The sequence below is a fragment of the Sphaerodactylus townsendi genome, linkage group LG03 (assembly GCF_021028975.2).
Source record: "Sphaerodactylus townsendi isolate TG3544 linkage group LG03, MPM_Stown_v2.3, whole genome shotgun sequence".
Lineage (NCBI taxonomy): Eukaryota > Metazoa > Chordata > Lepidosauria > Squamata > Sphaerodactylidae > Sphaerodactylus > Sphaerodactylus townsendi.
The window spans coordinates 47,788,129-47,808,735 of NC_059427.1; the positions used below are offsets into that span (position 1 = coordinate 47,788,129).

The following is a 20,607-nucleotide window of genomic DNA, read 5'->3' on the forward strand; positions in this document are numbered from 1 at the left end:
CTCTGTCTGTGCTTGGTCAGCTTATCTAAGTCTGTGCAAAATGGCCAATCATTTTTGGAAATATAGACAGGGAATTGAGAGGCATGTGCAGACCACCCAGTCTTCAGACTGCCCTTGCACATATGTGAATACCCCTACCCATGGATGTACACTGAAGAGAGAGAACATGGAAGAAGCAGGACTATCTCCCCATGAATGAACACTGAACACAAGGAAGTATCATGCCCCCCAAACCATTGACATTTTTCTTTGGATTCATCGGGGGACCTTTTTTTATTTTATTATTATTTTGTCATTTAGAAACGATCTAGCTCTTAATTTTAGTGATGCAAACTCAGTATGTAAAATACAGGGTTGGGGGTTAGTCACTTTACACAGGCAGACACAGTGATCTCTGAGTCAGCCCTTAATGGGATCACAGAAGAGGGGCCACACTTCTGTCCTGAAAGTCAGAACTGTATCATGGTCAAAGCTGGACTAATACTGGGGAGATTCAGGTTTGAATTCTCACTCAACAATAAACCTCATGGGGTGACTTGAAAGCCAGTTGTTCATTCTGAGCTTGACCTTCTTCACAGGGTTGTTGTAAGGGCAAAATGAAGGAGGAGAACACTTAAGAATGCCACCCCTGAGCTCTATGTGACAGATCTCCTATCAGATCCTAATTGTGATAGTGTGCCTATGTCACACTGGTTTCAAAGTGAGCAACTACTTCTTCCTCTGGTTCCTTAGCAGGTTTTGCTGTCTTATTCCCTAGCACAGTGGTGGCGAACCTATGGCACGGGTGCCAGAGGTGGCACTTGGAGCCCTATCTGTGGGCATGTGCAGAGTTCGTCGTGTGTGTGTGTGTGGGGAAATCGCCCCCCCCCCCTCCCATCTAGGCTGGCCTGGGCTGCTGGGTTCGATTATTAGCATTAAACCTAAGACCTAGTTTTGGGGAAGTAGTGTAGGTAACCCTGTTAAGTGCTGTTAAACCCCACTGATTTTCACGTGAAGAACTAAAGCATGATCCTTTACCTGGGAGTAAGCTCGGTTGCTGGCAACGGGGCTTGCTTCTGAGTAAACCCTCCTAGGGTTGTGATTCAAAGAGTTCCATGGTTGCTTCAAAGCAAAGCCACCGACTACCACCAAGCTTACTCCCAAGTAACACATGCCTCGGAGCCAACCGTTTTTTCTAAACTAAAACCTCAGTATTCAGGTTAAATTGCCGTGTTGGCACTTTGCGATAAAGAAGTGGGCTTTGGGTTGCAATTTGGGCACTCGGTCTCAAAAAGGTTCACCATCACTGCCCTAGCACGACAGCCATGTATATCTCCAGATAGACTGGATACACTAAGCAGAAACTAAGGGCTAGTTAACCTTGTGATGGCTTCACTCCATTCTCAGATTGGAAATCATCACCTGCTTTGTGTTCTGCTTCAAGATACAGTTTGGTGATAGCATACTAGTCTGGCCATCTGGCCACTTGGTCAAGCCAGTCAATTACTTTTTCGCTAAGCACAGACTGCACTGATAAGGGCAGCAAATCAACTGCCATTCCCTCAAGTTCAAACAGTTGTGTGATTCTAGGTAAGAAGCCCAGTACTGGCAAAATCCCCTGGGGTGCAGATGTGTCTGTTTGTAAGACCAATTGCTTTTGCCGCAAACTGCCGAAACAGGCGAGAGAAATACTAAGACGTATTGCTCAATTTGTTCCTGCGCTCATTTAATAGATGTCAATATAATTAAACAACACCATGTATAACAATAATTGGGAACTAGCCACTGTAGTAGAAAAGTAAAGCCTTTGTATAGTGATATTAAAGAAAGAGGCCTAGAGAAAGGTCACCTTCCAGATTCCTTCCCTAATTACAATTGTTCAATGACATTTATAAAGTGACTGCAAGGCAGTCATAACTCCAGCTTGGCTTATAACGTAACATTAGAATTCAATAAAGCTGTGAGCAAGAGCTTTTATTAATGATTTGCAATAAACAGCAAAGCAGATCTAATGGGGGTCAAAGCCAACTCATTCTTCACATAATTTCATGGTGGGTGGTTCATAAACCATACCATACCACTCCTTTAGAGTAGAACTTGCGTCCATTAAGTGAGAGAAGGCTTCACTGGTCCATAAATTAACCCTCCATCAGAATATAACGGGACTTCCCTACATTAGAATGCAGTGTTTAGTGGACCCGCTCTCTTCATTGGTTTTGGTGGGAAAGTCAAGGCTGGCTACCTCTCTGAAGGTCCCTAATCAGCGATCGCTCACTAGCCAGGTTACAGACCACTTTCCAAAGCAAAAGAATCCACCCCACACATTTATCTATTGTGAGACTGAGTGATGAACAGGTATTTTCAAACTGCTCCCATTTATTAGCTATATTCTGTGGCCCATACATTCTTATTTCTATCTTCTTATACATACACTGTATTAAGCAATTTATTTACACATATTAACACCATATTCCTCTGTTAAGCTGCCACTAGTTCTTTGTGGTTCACTCAGAAAAGATGGTGTTAAATTCCTTTCTTAACCCCACATCCTTATATAAAAGTGTGTGGGTAATTTCTGGTGCAGTGAAACGCTTGGTCCAGCTTGTTCCTAAGCTGCTCTAGCATTCCCAAATCCTGCTTGACAGCACTCCAAAACCAAACAAAACATTAAGTGCTCCAATTAGTTTTAATTATTCGACACAGTGAGAAATGACTTAAAATTACTAGGCAACCCTCCATTTACATAAGTACTTGGTTGCAGAACCACAGCATTGAGCATGTTTTAACATTCAATTTGGAAGTGATTAAAAGTCACTCACTGGAGTTCAAAGATTAAGCACCAAAGAGCCATTTAGAACAAATGGAATGCTTTGACAATTTAACAGATCAAGTGAGTAACAACCAGAGGGAAAACTCTACTAATCTCTGCTCATATGAGAGGTTCTGAATTCAGTAAACAGTTTGCCCCTGTCAAGAGGATTTATTTAGCATTAAAGCTACTTTAGCAAAGAATGAATGGGAGCTTGTTAATTTGAAATCTTTAAAACAACCTCAAAGAAGTGCCCCTGAAATCCCCAGTACATCTGGGCAACTAGCAATTGTCTAGAAATTATTAACAGATTGCGTTGTGTAGCAAAAAGAAGAGGTCTTATGGAAAAAACCCCAAACCTTCCATTTTCACAGGAAGTATGAATTGTATAGTAATTTAGTTCTGCTATACAAAAACAGTGTGTTCCGTGGGTTTCAGAAAGGATGGCTGGTTTTTCAAATGTGCTGTAACTCCTTGTGATCTCAATGACGGCACTTAGTCTCACAGAAAACAAGCTGAAATATGGCACCTAATTAACCATATCACATAGTGACAAACAGAGAAACTGGGGATAGTGATTGACACATATCAAAGCCTACTGATGAATCATAACTTTGTTTAGTAGCACAAGGGAGAACAAAAAGTTGTAGCTTAATCTGGCCTCTTGCAATCCCTCCACACTCCCTGTTAATTTAGGTCCATGTTACTTGGGCCAAGCTGCACCCTGTCTGGATGCTGTGATATGCAGATATACAGTTTATAAAGAAGAAAGGTATGCTAAGAAAGTATTGGAAACAAGAATAATTGTTTCCTGTATACTCAGTTTTTACTTCCATCTGTCCATGTCCCCAGCAAACTGATGGATTTGTAGGAAAGAAAAGGAGGGAATGTATTGTCAAAGGCTTTCACGGCTGGATTCAACTGGTTGTGGTGGGTTTTCTGGGCTGCGTGGCCGTGGTCTGGTAGATCTTGTTCCTAATGTTTCGCCTGCATCTGTGGCTGGCATCTTCAGAGGTGTATCACAGAGAGAAGTCTGTTTGTATAACAGGCTTCTCTCTGATATACCTCTGAAGATGCCAGCCACAGATGCAGGCGAAACATTAGGAACAAAATCTACCAGACCACAGCCACGCAGCCCAGAAAACCCACCACAACCAAAAGGAGGAAAGTTTCTGTGATTGTGTGCATGTGCAAAGTCTGGTAAATGGTTTGAAAGCCACCAATGTCGCTTTGTTTTTAAATCCGAGAAGACCACGGTTTTACCTTGACCTGATGGATGGAAAACTACTTAAGAACCTCATGTATGGTGCTGGAACTGTCTGAACACAAACAATATGTATGTAGGGATGGCTACTTGGAAGGAAGAGAGAACATATTAATGTCTTTATATACCAATCCCTTGTTGAGGATTTGAATTTTGTAAAATATCCAGGTGCCATTTGAGATTATTTTTGCAGTAAGTTAAAAAATGTTTTGAACATATGATCCTCCATGAAAATTTAATGTATTATTGTTATTTGTTTATGTTATTAACTTATAACTTCCTTTTTTAATTTATTCCCTAATTTTCTGCAGCCAATCTAACTCCATCATAAACCATGTAGTGTAATAATCAATAATTTTAGTCAGGATGTTAGGTATTTTTTACCTTTGATCACTGAGGGAGGCCATTTGGCCAAAAAGCATCTGGTTCTCAAGGACAAAAAACTGTCTTGTGGGAGGCACTGGTGTTATTTATGTGCAATACAACATTTGTAATGTAGGCTATTATAGGCCCTTAACATATAATGATTATTTTAATATATACATATTTTCTATATTTGTATAATTTTATAATTAGCAGCCCTGTATGCATTTTCGTGACCTTTCGAGTACTTGATTCATTTTAATATCTCATTTAAAACTGGCAACGAAATTTGAATTGTAACACAGCTCCCTCAACAGGTTCTGAAAACACAATTGCTCATGCAGTCTAAAAGAAGTCTGGTGCTTTATAACTTTAGGAATCAGTTTTTTTACTCTTTTACTTTGCAATTTACTTTTCCTTAACCAGAGCTGGATGTACCATGACAAACACTGTGCTCCCTTTGGACTAACAAAAGACATTTACTCTGCAGAACCTACTAAGGATGACATTCAGTTACCTTCTTCCTGCCTGTAAAGTCACACAACCCTTCCCTGCAACAGCTATGATGTGTTCAGTTCAGAACAGAAAATGCAATAGAGGACACTTCTCATGCAGTGTAGGTTTTCCCATCATTGTGTATTACTTACCTGGCTATCCAGGCCAAGCAAAAGAAGCATAATAAAAAAAAGAATAGCCCAAAAAGTTGGTAGTGGCATCATGCTCACAGCTTTTGGGTAGGCAATAAAGGCCAGTCCTGGACCTAGAGGAATAAAGAGAGAAAAAAGGAAAGGGGGAAAAGGGAGAAGAGATAGTAACTAAGCTGTTTCTCTTGAAGGCGAGACTCCATTTCCCGCAGTAGGGATGCCTGGTTCCATTCAGATAAACCCAAACCCAATTGAAGATTCCAGGATGGAATTCATTCGGATCTTTTATCTGATATGGAAACATGCATGGCTCCAACAGGAAATGCAGAGTCAAAAAGCTTATCCATGGCCAGTCTCATCCCCTCACCCAAGCACACCAACCCTGAACATGTCCTTCACAAAAAAGCTGCAACAGGAGAGGGGTGCCTGGCGCATGAAATGCAATGACAGTAGGGCCAGTTCCTGAGCTCTTTGGACAAAGCAAAACCCACACAACAACACCTGTTCTACCATTTGGGTTGTTACTCAGCAACTGAACAGCGTTTGCATAAAATGGCAAATGAGACAACTTGACTGGTTTCCTTTCAAATGGAACAACAGACTATCTGAATAACAGTTAGTCTTATCAGGTGATGTGACTGGTAGCCACGTTGTGTTAATGGTTTCGTGTTAATGGTTTCGTGGAACACTGCTGCAATAGATCCATTTGCTAGTCTCTGATATTACTCACTATACAGGGCAGCTGCAGTAGAAATTGTATCCTGTTTCTTTGATAATTAAAATAAGTTTCTCTAACTGAAACGAGGTTCATGTACCTACAACTACAGTTAGCAACGGCAAAGTCAAGGGCGGGTTATTCTGTGTCATTCCTGTGGACCAGCTGCTTACAAGTCAAAACTATGCTCAGTTTTTAGGCACAAAACATTCCTGCGTTGCAATGAGAATCCTCATTTTATTTCAGAGTCGCTTTATCAGGTGCTAGAACTGATATAACATTATAAAGACTGAGAAACTGCAAGACGTTATTTACTTTTGTATGTTTTGGTTGTTTTGAAAATGGTGAGAAAACACTACAACAACAGTTTTCATGCAAGCTTTTTTTCTTAAAAAAAGGAAGTCCATTAGAGTGTTGGAATATCTGAAAGTCATACTAAAACACCACTTTTTCCTCTCCTCTACCTGTCACAAAGTTCAGCTGGAGAATTCTTGTGATAGATCAGCACCCCTCACTCTCTGTGGATGCTCTAGCTACTTCCGTGTTCTTTCCCATTTAGGTGCAAGAGAAGGTTAAAAAGGCTAGTACCCCATAAACCCATGGGCTTATGTTCCAATAAAACTAATAAGATGCATGCTAGTCAATAACACCCACCCAAACAGATTTGAATGTAAATAACTTTCTGTGGATCAGGGCAATGGGGTATAATCCAGCTAATGCAAATTTGTGCCCTTACATAATGTTAACTGCATGAAAATCCACATATTCAGATGGGTTCTGTGCTAGTGATTCCCCTAATCAAACAGCTGGAGATACACATGTGAAGACCTTTTTAAAAATAATAAAAAACCCAACCATTCAATTCGTTAGGAAGGGAACTGGGGAAAGGGCTAAATTCAGGTTTCCAACTTCCCTTTCCCTGCTAAAGCCCAGTTCAGTGGGGGCTTAGCTTCACATGCATTTCCAGCTGATCTGAATATGCTCTATTAGATTACAGCTACACAGAACTAATAATATTGGGCTCGTTCAACAGGTGACACAAGTTCTGCCAGTTTGGCTTGCCTGCCCCTCAATATGACCAACTATCTTGTTATTTGTTAATCTGGTCATTTGCAACATATCTTAGACGAAGATCCCAGCAACGTATACTTGGAAATATGAATCACTAGACTTCACAGTAAATGTGACTAGGGTTAAGTTATTAGTCATCGTTCCAAAGAAATGGACTTCAAAATGATAGATGAGAAAAAGGAATGAGAAATTGAAACCCACTGGCTACGACTCAGTACTAGATAGGATTGCTTAGGCCAACTGAAACCAGCTCTTAAGGAAATCTACCTCTGTGCTGGCTTGGGTACAGGATTTTAAAAGGAAAAATATGCTGGCGGTCAAATATACAGGTTGGCATGCCAACAAATTAAGAGCTCTTAAACGCCACTCCCATATTTTTATTTCTTCCTCTGCCTAGAAGTGCTGGAATTAGTTATTAAAGAAATGTAAGGAGAAAAACAAATCTCCAATGAAATTCCTCACCACTATTGTAACAGCATCACAAAAAGAAAAAGTAATCTCTCTGACAAAAATGGTACAGACATCACAGCAAAAAGCTTTCCCCCAGTACCTGCCTCATTAGCCTGTCTCTGCAATTCTAGGTATGTGCTCACCTAGTCTTATTGTCTTTCTGGGGCTTCATGATTGGGGCCAATTAGTTTTTCTTCCCTTTCTAAAGCTGCCCTTTCCTTCTTCATGTGTGCGTTCAAATTTGCAGTTTGGGTGATAATGGCCAGCAACAACTTTTGGGATTCCCCAGGACACTTTTTTCCAACAGCCATCATTTGCACAAATTGCTGCCAGTTAATCACAGCACTCTAGGTTGAAGTACATAGACTGAGATTTCAGATGACATAAAATGAGCGTTTGGCTTAGTGAGTCTGAGCTTCAAAGGCTTAGGAGTGCCTGAACTGCTCAAGTGCTACAAGGGAAGTCCAAGAGAAGCAGCAAAATTAGAGATATTTTTGTAAAAAACCCAATGGCTCAGTATTATTTACAAAACCCTCAATAAGTGGGAAATGTCACCCTATGTCCATTTTGACCTTCCCATGGAAATATGGAGAAAACAATTCTGTGCAAATGCTCACAGCACTGTACACACATCAGGGGGACCAGTGGGTAAATGAGAATCCTGCACATGATGGCAGTAGCAGCAGGAAAGATATGAGAGGGACATGACTCTCTCAGCTTCCCCCTAATTTCTATACAGGTTTGTTATAGATCACATAAGTTTCATCACGGCTTCACACTGAAATGATAAAAATCAGACATTTTTCTAACACAGCTTTCATCTATGAACATGGTGGGCCTGTGGAGATCACATAAACCTACACATTAGGACCAAAACCAATAGAGTAACTGAAGAATCCTAAACATATTTACTCAGAAGTAAGTTCTGCTGAATTCAGTGGGATTTACAGCCAAGTAAGTGTGTGCGGGATTGCAGTCAAAGAGGCTTTAGTTTCATGAGATGTATACATTTCAAGTCTGTTTTATTTCTATTACATTACAGTCTGTTTTGGAAAACAAAAGAAATTCAACCTGTTATGGCGTTTGACATAAATGAGACGTGGCTTATTGAAAGTGTGTTCTTTAAAGATTTCTCTCTTTTTCTGGGGTCAATTTTTGTTTGTAGTACTTTGCTCACACACTGGGTGGCAGTGCCCACCATCACTGCCACCAAAACCATCGTACCTGACTCTGCCACCTCAGCAATGTCCACCCCTTGCTCTTGTGCCATGAAGCCCAGGACGGAAAAAATTGCGAAGCCAGACACAAAACTGGTACCACTGTTCAGGCATCCCAGCAGCATACAGTCCCTAAGTCACACATATGTCATGGAGGAAGTTAATTAAAGAAAAATTTGAATCCATGGTTCCCTACACATCATTTAGCTAACACACTAAACCCCTTTGGAAGGACACTTGCCTGTAGCAGTTGTATTTGTATTTGTTGTAGCTTCCCAGGGAAGTCATTGCACCTAAGCAGATTGCATAGGAAAAGAAGATTTGTGTCCCAGCATCTATCCAGACCTGAGGAAAAGAGGGAGAAGAGCACCGTTAGAAAAATGGCCTTGTCCAGACAACGCAAATCATAAGCATCTTTTCACCTTCAAGAAAGAGCATTTCTTCACTGGAAACAACATGTTCAGGAACACCATCAAACACATTGGCTAAGCATTTCCTAAGACACTTTTGCTTCAATCACATACATTTTGACAGAAAAAAATGCATAAAAACATGACTAATTTGAAAATAATAACACAGCATTATAAACACATATGCGTGTGCATATATGCCTGAACATCAGCACTGTGCAATCACTAGTGGAACAACATATGTGGAAAATACAGTAATAGCAATTATCTGAAAATTCAAACTGTTAAAAATGGTGGATAACACTGTACTCCTCCTACCCTGCTATTTGTTTCTTGCCCCCGGTCACTATACCCACATGGAAAAAAACCCTTCTCAATCTTTTGAAAGGAAAAGAACAAGCAGCTTTTAACATCCTCTTGTGTATCTCCCATTCTTCAAAACTGGTACAGAAATGTTCAGGGTGGACTGTAAGAAGTGGGTATGTTCCTCTGCCTTGCACTGCCTTCTCTTTTAATGAACTGATCACAATCGTGGTTTTTTAAAAAAATAAACAGATTCTTATTTGCATTTCTGATTTTAATTTGACATTTTTGTATTCTCCCACTGCAAGGGGAGGGAGCTTGTGACTGACAAGAACCTAAGGTAGGATATCATTTGTAAAGAGATGAAGATGGCCTTACTGATGCAGCAGGTTCCATGGGAAAAAAATAAGAACGAGACTCTCCTACTTTCCTATGGGCATCTTCCAGGCATTTGTGTGAATAATATTAATAGTTTCCCATTTTTGCCCTTAACTGCCTGTCCCAAAAGCATCCATAGAACTTGGTTGCCATCAGTTGCAAATACTCACATTGCTTGTCTTACCGTACTGTTTGCTGCTCCGAAATTTTGTTGTGTTTCTGCGCTACAGACTGAAGCAAAAATTATCTCCCTTACCTTGTCCAGTCTAATATCAACAAAAAAGCTGAGATGCTATATTTGGACAGTCTACAAGCCTCAGAATCCTTGTAATATAAAAAGATATACATACATGGAAAATGCATTAACATATTAACAACAATAACCTTTCGACACGATATAGCAGGGGAGGGAAGAACTACAGAAGTTATCTTCAGTGTAGCTTTCAACAGCTTAAGACAGCAAGGAAATCTATTGTGCCATCACCTGACTCTCCTCCTTAGATTTTGTTCTACAACATGGGAAGAAAATATCACTACTACCAATTCCTAGCAACTCACCTGAGGATCAGTTAACCGAGTTATGTCAGGGTAAAGATAAAACTTGATGCCCTCCGAGGCTCCAGGTAAGGTGACACCACGGATTAACAGAACAAAAAGCATGATAAATGGGAACGTTGCTGTTATGTACACAACCTAGGAAGAATAACAAAAACAAAACAAAAATGAAATGGTAAGTTATCTCTTTTGCTAGTAAAAAGGCCCAGGATTCAAAGATATTAATTTGCATGCACGTGAAAACTGAAGTCAAAATTGGAACTGTTCCTATTTAATTGTCTCCTCTTCCTGTTTACCTTTGTTTTGGACTGTTCAGTAGAACACCATGCTTCTCTAAACCTGGTTTAACTGCACAAGTGTTTATCCATCATGCTGGAGCAAATGGATTATCTGCAACTAAGGACAGGGCAAAGGACTTTTCTGTTCCAGTTCAATGCTAGGTACAATTCTTGTTTTCTCTCTCACTTTCACTCTCTCTCTCACTCACTCACACTCTCTCTCTCACACACACAGAGGGGTTTCTGGCTAATACAAATCACCATTTTACACAAATGGCCACTCTTCCTTGAACACCTTCCCAATGAGGATTTCTGAAGCCAGTAGGGGGGAATCTTTTCTATATAGGAAAGATGAGACAGAGAACTGAGACCTCCTTGACAGCAATTTGCTGCACTGTTGCTCATGCCAAACAAACTAGCCTTCTTCATTCCTACTTGCAGAACAAGCTAATAAGGCAAACAGACTCAAAAATATAGAAACCACAAAAAGAGGCGTCCAAGTTGAGTGATAAAGATCTTCCAGGCTCCACGCTTTTCTTTCCAAGCTGCAGACGTCTTCTGTGCAGTAAATATTCTCAAAGGAATTGGTTTGGTTTCACCAGAAAAACAGAATATGTTTCTATACAAGTATTTACAAGGCCTCTCATTTTTTGCCAAAATCCAAGCACAACAGGCCAGTTCAAACAACGCAATTCAATATGGATCTCACTGCACAATGACTGCTAATCAGAACGGATTTGGAACTGAATTATGTGAAGAAGCCTCCATGCCATTACATTTTCATCAAAAATGCTTGCTAAAGGTGGCATCAAAATCTACTAAGTTTTGGCACACTCTGGAGAATTCAAATATGTCATCTGACTGTTGCTATCCGCATCTCACTAAACCCCAAGATCTAAACTGGAAGTATAGGAAAGTATTCATACTAGAGCAATGAACCACAGAGACAGGAATACATATAACTGTATTGAAAATAAACACCATATTGCTGTGGGGATTTGTAGAAATGTCCTTTCATATTCACATCCTGCTACAAAAGATGCTAGCATGAGAACACTTACTGGAAAGGGCACTGAAGAATGAGGTAATTTTACAGTCTGTGGACAAGTACGGAGATGGGCCAATTACAGTAGTTATTTTTGCCCCATATTAATGACATTCACAGTATGAGCACAGATAACACAGAGGATGAAAGGTGCTTTGGGTGTTGAGAGTGAAAACATCAGCACAACAGTGATCTGCCAAAAACAAGGGCAGAATTATTTTCTACCCTTTTTGTCTCAGAGCGAAAGACCTGGTATTTTTCTGACTGAATATCTCACAAATATCTACTTCAAACAGAAATATCACAGTCTGCATCTCTTGTATCTCATAGATATTTTCCTACTGTGTCTCTTCTTCTCCATCTCTACGCCAACCAATAAGAACGTGTCAGGCGTACAACAAAGTGAGTTCTACTTCACAGAACCTCCTGCCATAATAACTTTTTTTGTCTTTAGGTACAACCAGATTATGGGTTTTTTTGGCCAAGGCACTGCCTGACAACATAAAGTAGATAAGTAAATACTACTGTCACTTCTTTCCAATGGGAGCTAATCATAATGTTTCCAGTTTTTCATTTTGGTGTACCATTGTAGACAGAAGGAGATTTGAGGCAAGTGCAGGTTTATATTGAAATAGCACCCCTCCGCCCAGGGACTTGAGTTCAATGCAATGAAGGACTGTGGGAAAATTTCTCAGAACTGTGTTTTCAGAATGGCGTAGACAAAAACCACTGGAGATCCCAGCGAATCAGTTCCATTGGAAGCTCTTCTGCTTCCAACGGTGTTTCTTCTTCCTCCTCATCAACTCTGGTGAAGGGGTGCAGGGGGCACAAGCTACACAGAAACGCCCTATACAGAGACCCACTGCAGTGAATGGGCCTTGTGTGAGGAAAAACTCCCAGCAGGAGTTCCTTGCCTGCTTCTGGCTGCGCTTGCCCCAAGAGTTGAGCACATGCCTGCCTGTGGTGTCTCAGCATCCACATCCCAGTGAAATCCCGATTAGCTTTTCTTTTTCTTCCCTTAACAGGGTCACAACATACCCCTTAATTACAGCTCTGCTGCTTTGTTTAATAGAGTTTTGTTTCTGTGAAATTGGTTTAGCCAGCTGAAAGCTCCTGAGATGCATCTTCTTGCCTTTTAAGTGAACCTCAGGAGATTAACCAGCAGATATCAAAGGCAGCTGCACCATAATGACTCTTGCAGCCAGACAGATCTCTAAATGCAACACATGTAACTACACCAGTCTTTCCATGTTGTTTCCACCCCTGTGGGCAGCGGAATTATGCTTTTAAACCATTCTCTAAAACATCATGTATAATTTCCCCTATCCCCAACCTCTGCACTGATGGTGTTTTAAAAATTCAGAGAACCAAAAGGGATTGCTCAGCAATAAAAATAATTGTGGGGGGATGGAACATGGAAACTTGAACATTTGACTGCAGAAACATGCTTAAATTACATAAACCAGATGTTAATAAGAGTTCTTGAACTCTTGTGTTTTCAGTGCATCTAGCTGAAGAGGAAACTAAGTAATGAAGGCATTCTCAATGCTTGGATGAATAAGGAAGATGCTGGAAAGCCAAAAATAACAACAGGAACATAACCTTGACCAGGAAGATAATTCTGTAATTGTACACCCAAACTTTTGTTTGTATTTAGGCACCTGAATATCTCATTATCATTACACATTGGCCCTATCGTCAAAGCAGATAAAGCACATCAAAGACCTATCCCCAAAGCTAATAAAGCTCATCAAAGCGATTCACTAACATGATCATAATTACAAGGAGGCAGAGAACACTCACTTTCCCAGTGGATTTGACTCCTTTCCAAATGCAGAAGAAACATATCACCCAGATAAGCAGGAGACAGAGCGCCAGGTCCCACTTGACAACACCAACATCATCAATTCCTGGAGACAAACTCAATACGTTGTGCCTTAAAGCGTAAAAGGAAAGAAGAAACACAAAGATAAAATAAAACAGTTTGTTCTCAAGAACCAGCATTTGAAAGCAAGACAAGGGTGTAAATAATACGGTTTAAACTGATGTACCAGTTTAGTTCTTTGGAAACTAATTTTCGAATACAACTAAATTAAATGGAAAGAATCCACCGGCTAAAGTAAGTTGTGATTTGTGGTCTTTTACAGAAACTAAAGGATGATGATGCTCCTTTAAACACATCTCCTCTGCATCGAGTCACCTACCCATTGAGTCCCTTCCCTTGTGCATTCAGTCTATTACAGTGCAATGGGGGGGGGGGGGGGGGGGGGGGGAAAAGAAGTGGAAACACCATGAGGGTATGCTGATGCGAATGCCCCATGTGCTGGCACAAGGGACAAATACATCAGTGGCATTTGGAGTCTTCAGTTGCTTTTAACTGTGTGTATTGTCTACTGTTATTGCTGGATGCTCATGATGAAGTTGTTCTGTTTTGTAGCAGCCTTGCATTTAAAAAGATAAGGCAAGGAATAAGTATTTTAAATGAATCAATAAAAAGACAGTTAAGCTGAGAGTGTATGATTTAGCCTAAACCAGGGGTCCTTAACAATCAGGTGGGCAATGGAACATTTGGTTGACTGCACAGATTTTTAAAAATATTGCTTGGCAGCAATGTCAACATATGACAAGGATCATCACTGTGTGACTTGAAGGTAAGCTGCAGCAGCCATTTTATGGCTGCCTGTGCCTCCTTTGGCAGCCATTTTATGACTGCGCCCCAAGTTGCCACCAGGCTCAAAAGGGATGGGGACACCTGTCCTAAACTATCCTATAGGTGTGAGTTTTGCCTTTACTTCATTTCAATGTACATGGTAATCTGGAACTGCCACATAGTAATGAGTATCCTTCTGAAATTAATTAAATTATTCCAAGCCAATGCCAAAGTAAGTGACTTCTGTAATGAAACTAAAATAAAGGAGGGGAAAGGAGGCTATAGAACCTGATAGTGCTTCTGTTGATGACTCTAATTTAGAGTGTGTGAATTTGTACTTTTCTGCATTTATTGTAGATTTTCTCAGGATATAAGCAAATTAAGTTCTGTACAAACAAGCTCCATTTAAAACTAAAGAAACATCCATCCAAAGCATACTTCTTAGGAAGCAAGTCCCAGTGAACTCAGTGGATTTTACTTTTCAGCAAACATGCTTAGGATTGCACTGCAAACTCAGCACAGACGGGAACTGGATATAGAACTGCACTACCATGACTCTGTAGAGCCCAGAAACATGATCATGCAGTCATCAACTTTGTCACTGACAGGACACAAACAAAACATAGAACTAGAGGAGTTGCACAACTCCTGAAGGATATTTCCATTTCAGCTGAGATGGAAGAGGTGTTTAAAATAGCATAGCTCATAATAAACTAGCTTTGCCCAAGGATCTCTCGCCTACATGAGGGGGTAAGGTAAGGTATTTTGCCTCCCAGATGTACGACTGATTTCAAGGGCACATAAGCCTATCAGCAGATTTTGCTTCACTTTGTCCAGCTTTCTTTAGATTTGCATGTCCAAAACAGAAGATGATGAGCCTCCCTGGATTTTTGAGGAATCATTTCTGCTGATTCCTAAGCACTTACAAGCTTTCAGTTGGAAGGGAGCAATCCAAGCTCTTGTTTACTAGGAATTGTCCAGTTTCTTGCCTATTCATACTATGTCTGCAGATAGATACTATAAAATGCAACCTTTATAACTATGAAACTGGAGCATGTGATGTGATCCCAAAGGATATGTCTCTGGAAATAAAGCCAGATTTGTTTATCCCCAGTGACTGCTCAAACAAGCATGAGATTTGCACAGGCCATTAACTTCGATAAGCTATAATGACAGTCCCCAATGCATAACCAGTAGGAAGAGGATGTCACTAGGCACAAGTGAGATAAACATTTCAATAAAGTCAACCATGTCTAAGATGGGTCATGTAGAAGAAGAGTTTGGATTTATACACTGCTTTCCTCTCCTGTAAGGAGTTTCAAGGTGGCTTACAAACTGCTTCCTTTCCTCTCCCTACAACAGATGACTTGTGAGATAAGTGAGGCTGAGAGCCTTGAGAGACTGGCCCAATGTTACCCAGTAGGTTTTGTGTGTAGGAGCAGGGAAACAAATCCAGTTCACCAGATAAGAGTCCGTTGCTCATGTGGAGGAGTAGGGAATGAAACCCGGTTTTCCAAATTAGAATCTATCGTTGTTATCCACTACATTACACTGGCTCTTGTATCAAGCATCAAGTTGTTCCCATGACACGCTCCTTCGTATCATGATTGCAACTTCATTCTAACCACACCTTGTACCCATTGAAACCAGCGACCCAAGAATCAGACAAAGAGGACTATTGATCATGCCCAGAAATTTTAACACACACCCCTTTGTTTTTGAACCTTGATGAATAGTACTGGAGAGTCCTTGTGTTAATCTGGTTAATAAAGGTATTACATGGCATTTGCTTTTGGATTTTGACCAACATGACTACTTACATCTTCTGTAAATGATAAAGAAATGTATATGCTTGCAGGGTAAGAAGTACTACCCCACACTTGTTAGATGAGGTCTGTAACATATTAGCTAGCTCTGACGTTTTCCTTGACCAGTTAATTCATAAAGTATATTTATAGGTCACTGAAAGTTTTTCATTAATGTCATTTGTTAAGTCCTTTCACCCCCTCCTCCTGTGTATGTGTCAGCCATTGCATACACAACTTATTTTCACACGGAGCAATGATTAGGTCTCCTGCAAATACCATATTTACCAACTTTACAGTATAAACTTAGTCATCAGCCAATTCTGATATATTTATAATCCAAGCCACAGTCTACTTAAATGATTCAGAACAAATGCCAAATATCTTCCTCATAAGCATTATTCTTTTAGTAATTATCAATTTAAATGTATTTATTAAAAAAACAGTAAAGCCCACTCAGAGAGCCAAGCTTGTACTTAAATAAGTGAAGTACGCCCAGCCGCACTGGAAGAAAATATTATAAAGCAGGATTGGTTTCTGCTGATAGAACTACTGGCATTCTGTAAGGATAAGTTTGGTGGTTTTTGAATTCTCACACCCCTGTGGAATGGCCGGTTGGCTGACTTGTTAAAATACCAATAAGACTATTTAATTACCATAACAAAGAAGAGAATTCTTTTGTCAAAAGGATTCATCTAGTAAAATCTACTTCAGAGTTTTGAATGCTATTTTATATAAAAGTGCTTTACTGAACCTTGTATATTTCTGAATTATTGTTTTGAGTATTAATCTGATTGTGATTATACGCCGCATTTATTTATTTTTTTGCTTATGGTACTAATTGGCTTATAGAGAGCGATTATATGCACCATATTTACCGTATGTACTCATATATGTCGAATTTTTCAGCACATTTTTGTGCTGAAAAAGCCCTCTTCGACTTATACATGAGTCAGGTGTATTTTAATTTTTTTTTAGGGTTTTAACTTTGTTGGTTGCCAGGGGGTGAAGTTTTTAGGCTAGTAGCACCAGAATTTCAGGGTATCATCAGGTGACACTCCTGATGATACCAGCCAAGTTTGGTAAAGTTTGGTTCAGGGGATCCAAAGTTATGGACCCCCAAAGGAGGTGCCCTCATCCCCCATTGTTTCCAATGGGAGCTAATAGTAGATGGGGCTACATTTTGAGGGTCCATAACTTTGGATCCCTTAAGCAAAACTTCACTAAACCTGGGTGGTATCATCAGGATAATCTCTTGCTGACACCAGCCAGTTTTGGTGATGTTTGGTTCAGGGGGTCCAAAGTTATGGATCCCCAAAGTGGGTGCTCCCATCCCCCATTGTTTCCAATGGAAGCTAATAGTAGATGGGGCTACCCTTTTGAGGGGCCATAACTTTGGACCCCCTAAACCAAACTTCACCAAACCTGGGTGGTATCATCAGGAGGGTCTCCAAAAGATACTTTGAAATGTTGGTACTGCTAACATTCTTCCCCTGACAGGTTGTGTGAATTTTCCTTCTAAAATGACACCTGCCATGTGCAATTTTAAAAATATGTACACTAAAAATAATGAACTATTCTTTTAAAAAGCAGGGTAGTTTTGAGTCACAGTGAACAGGCATGTTCATTCCAGTTTTTATTCTAAGATCCATTGTTTAAAACCCTTCTTTACAAAAAAGCTAAGGTTTTTGTACTTTTAAAGTTATTGTTGAGACCATATTGTTTTAGTTGACCCTCTTTTCCACTTACAGAGCTAGTTTACTGTTTTTTTTTGAAATATTCAAAAACATTTAACCTACTGATGCCTCAATTAATGTAATTATATTGGAATCTATTTTTATTTTTGAAATTTACCAGTAGCTGCTGCATTTCCCACCCTCGACTTATATGCGAGTCAATAAGTTTTCCCAGTTTTTTGTGGTAAAATTAGGTGCCTCGACTTATATGTGGGTATATACTTATACACGAGTATATATGGTAACTTTTTCTTCCATTGTAGTGTGGCTGTATATATTAAAATTGTTTTTAATGTTAAGAAAGACACTGATTATTTCATCACCATTTCGTATACTGTTCTATTGTTTGTGAGTTTTACTTCCGTGTACTGATCCCTACTTTTGAAATCACCTTTCGTTTTTGGGATATTAAGGCTCAGGACAAATACTTCTGCTTTCTCTGATGCAGATAGGAATTGTATTCTTTCATGTTCACCTGGGTTAAATAATGGCAATGGAGGTTATTTTGAGAATTGGTCACAGCTAGTTTACTTGAAAAGGAAAAAGACTATCAGCTTCATGCAGAGCCACTTACATTCAGCAGCTCCCACAAATTAAATACACTTGCTAACAGAATATTTTAATGCCGACAAAGTCCTAAATAGTGAAACAAATGGGAAAGCCAAGTAAATATTTTTTTTCTCTTAACATATTTGGATAACTATTATATTTTCAGTCCTGTCTAATGTTCCCTTAAAACAAAAAATAACTGGGTCCTATGAATATTCAGATGAGGACGATCATAATGTGGCAAGCAAAATGGAAATGTAGGAATTAGCACTTATTAAACATTGCCTATTCATCTGTTAGTGTCCAGGTGTGGCAGTAAGGAAATCCTTTTACTGATCCATCAGAGTTTGTGAAAAAATATTGACTCAGGTCCTTACACATATTTCAAACTTACTGATATAGTTTCAGTTAGAGTTGCTGTTTCAACATTACAATCAAAACAGAGTTACATCCTTCTAAATCCACTGAAGCAAATGGGCTTAGAAGGATTTAACTCTGGCCATTTCAACATGGGTGATTTGCCCCGGATTAGATGATGTTGGGAAGCGAGTCTTTTGATGTTTCCCTCAGCATCACAGTGCATTCATGCAGGGGTTCCCTTTCTGAAACCTGCCTTGCTGCAAAGATTCTAGAAAGAATTCAGTATGACTTAGACAACAGCTGTATGGATAGCAAAGTTTACCTATCAACATGGCAACCATTATCCCTGACTGCGTCCCCAGGACTAACATTTCCTCCCCCTACAACCTGGGGGCTTGTAAAAAATCAGCAATTGAGAATCATTATTATGTAGCAAGATCTCCGAATTTCCAACTTTCACTTTAGACTCTAGCCCCTTTCATTGAGAAGATATGAGAAAGGCATATTTCTGCAACATATGGGGTTAGACACTTTTTTTCCTAATCTGGGAATATAGAGAGCCCAGAACACAGATCGTTATACAATTCTATTGATATAACAATATTTAATTGCTGCTTTAAAATGGGGCCAGTGGGGGAGGCCCGGGGAAAGGGATGCAGCTGAAGAAAAGGGGCCAATAAACTGCTTGGAAATCTGCCATGGGGAAGCTCCTGGCTGAATAGGCAGCTACAGCGAGACTAGTGAAACTACCACTATTCACAATTGCAGTGTGAATCTATGCCCTGTGCCCTTTATATCAAGTGCCATGCCCAGCAACAATTAAACTTGCTTACTCCCAAAACTCTGTGACTGGAGATGTGAAGTTGGTGATGTTCATAGACAGCCAGAGTGTTTTGTTCCTCCTGAGTGTGTCGTCCACACAAGTATCCTTATTCCACTTGTGGTTGCAGTGAGACCAGGGCAGGACACTCGTAAAAGAGTTGAACAGATAGTACAGTCCCCAAGCCAGGATGACGATGTAATACACATTCAAAAGCGACACAATCACGATGGAAGCATAACCTATTCCTGTTTTTGAAAAAATACAGAAATGTATGAAATAATGCACATAAATATCTTTGTCACAAAAGAACATGAGGTTTTGCAACATTAAGGGGTTGTTCAACTAAAACTCAAGAGCACAAGCCTGATCTAGAATTGTGAGTGCAGAATGCACCACTTCAGACGACCAGGGAAGTGCAACATCTTTCAAAGTTTCCCCTGTGCTCATAATCCCCTAAACGGAACATTAGCACAATATGCAAATGGCTATTTCTTCCTCTTTGGTGTGATTTTTATTTGAAAGATTTGTTACATAATGGAGCATTAAAAATATAAACCTCCCATTGGCCGTTTCAAGTAGTACAACCCATTCCATCGCTTCATTTTGCTACATATGTAGACTTGGCAACAGTCATCAGCTACCTCCACTCAAGTCAGTGAACAGAAAGAAGACTTCAGAGAAAAGGACTTATGAACCTGAATAACAGCAATACAAGATATTTTTGTTCATCGTTTGTCTATGTGCTTCCAGTTGACTCAGTGTGTGCAAGTTGGTAATTTTTCTCCAGAGGAGGGAGAGCGAATCTTCCTCTGGAGCCGGTGCACCCCTGAACTGGTGTGGGTGCCCACCCGCTGGCACAAAGGGCAAATCTGTCAGCCAAGGGGGTACTTACCCTGGCAACCAGGCACTGCATGGCTCTGCGATGCCCATTTTGGAAACTGCCGTCATCGCCCAGGCCTGAGAGCACAAAATGCTGCACCAGCATGACCGGGGGCAGGCCAGAGGGTGGGCCAACCTTAGTCGGTGTTCACTGTCTGAGCCTCGTGTGACGGCAGAGCTGCCAGTAGAGATATGCCACAATTTTCGTGGCATATCTCTATTCTCCCCTAATGGGGGGATTTGAAGCTTTTTGTTGTTTTTACTTCCTTGGACTTCTCACGATGTAGGAAAGCACTTTGGGGGCGGGGGGGCAGGTGGCCCTGG

At 40.2% G+C, this 20,607-nt stretch overlaps 1 protein-coding gene across 4 annotated transcripts in view; it reads right to left on the reverse strand.

The window, feature by feature from the left end:
* Window positions 1-20,607, reverse strand: part of SLC6A6 (solute carrier family 6 member 6) — a 65,649-nt gene that overhangs the window by 12,487 nt on the left and 32,555 nt on the right. For all 4 annotated transcript variants that reach the window (XM_048490448.1, XM_048490449.1, XM_048490447.1 and 1 more), the window contains 6 exons: window positions 19,415-19,649; window positions 13,285-13,417; window positions 10,162-10,296; window positions 8,754-8,857; window positions 8,520-8,644; window positions 5,063-5,175 (listed from right to left, as the gene is read on the reverse strand). In XM_048490448.1, coding sequence (XP_048346405.1) covers window positions 5,063-5,175; window positions 8,520-8,644; window positions 8,754-8,857; window positions 10,162-10,296; window positions 13,285-13,417; window positions 19,415-19,649 — 845 coding nt within the window. The remainder of the gene's footprint in view (window positions 1-5,062; window positions 5,176-8,519; window positions 8,645-8,753; window positions 8,858-10,161; window positions 10,297-13,284; window positions 13,418-19,414; window positions 19,650-20,607) is intronic.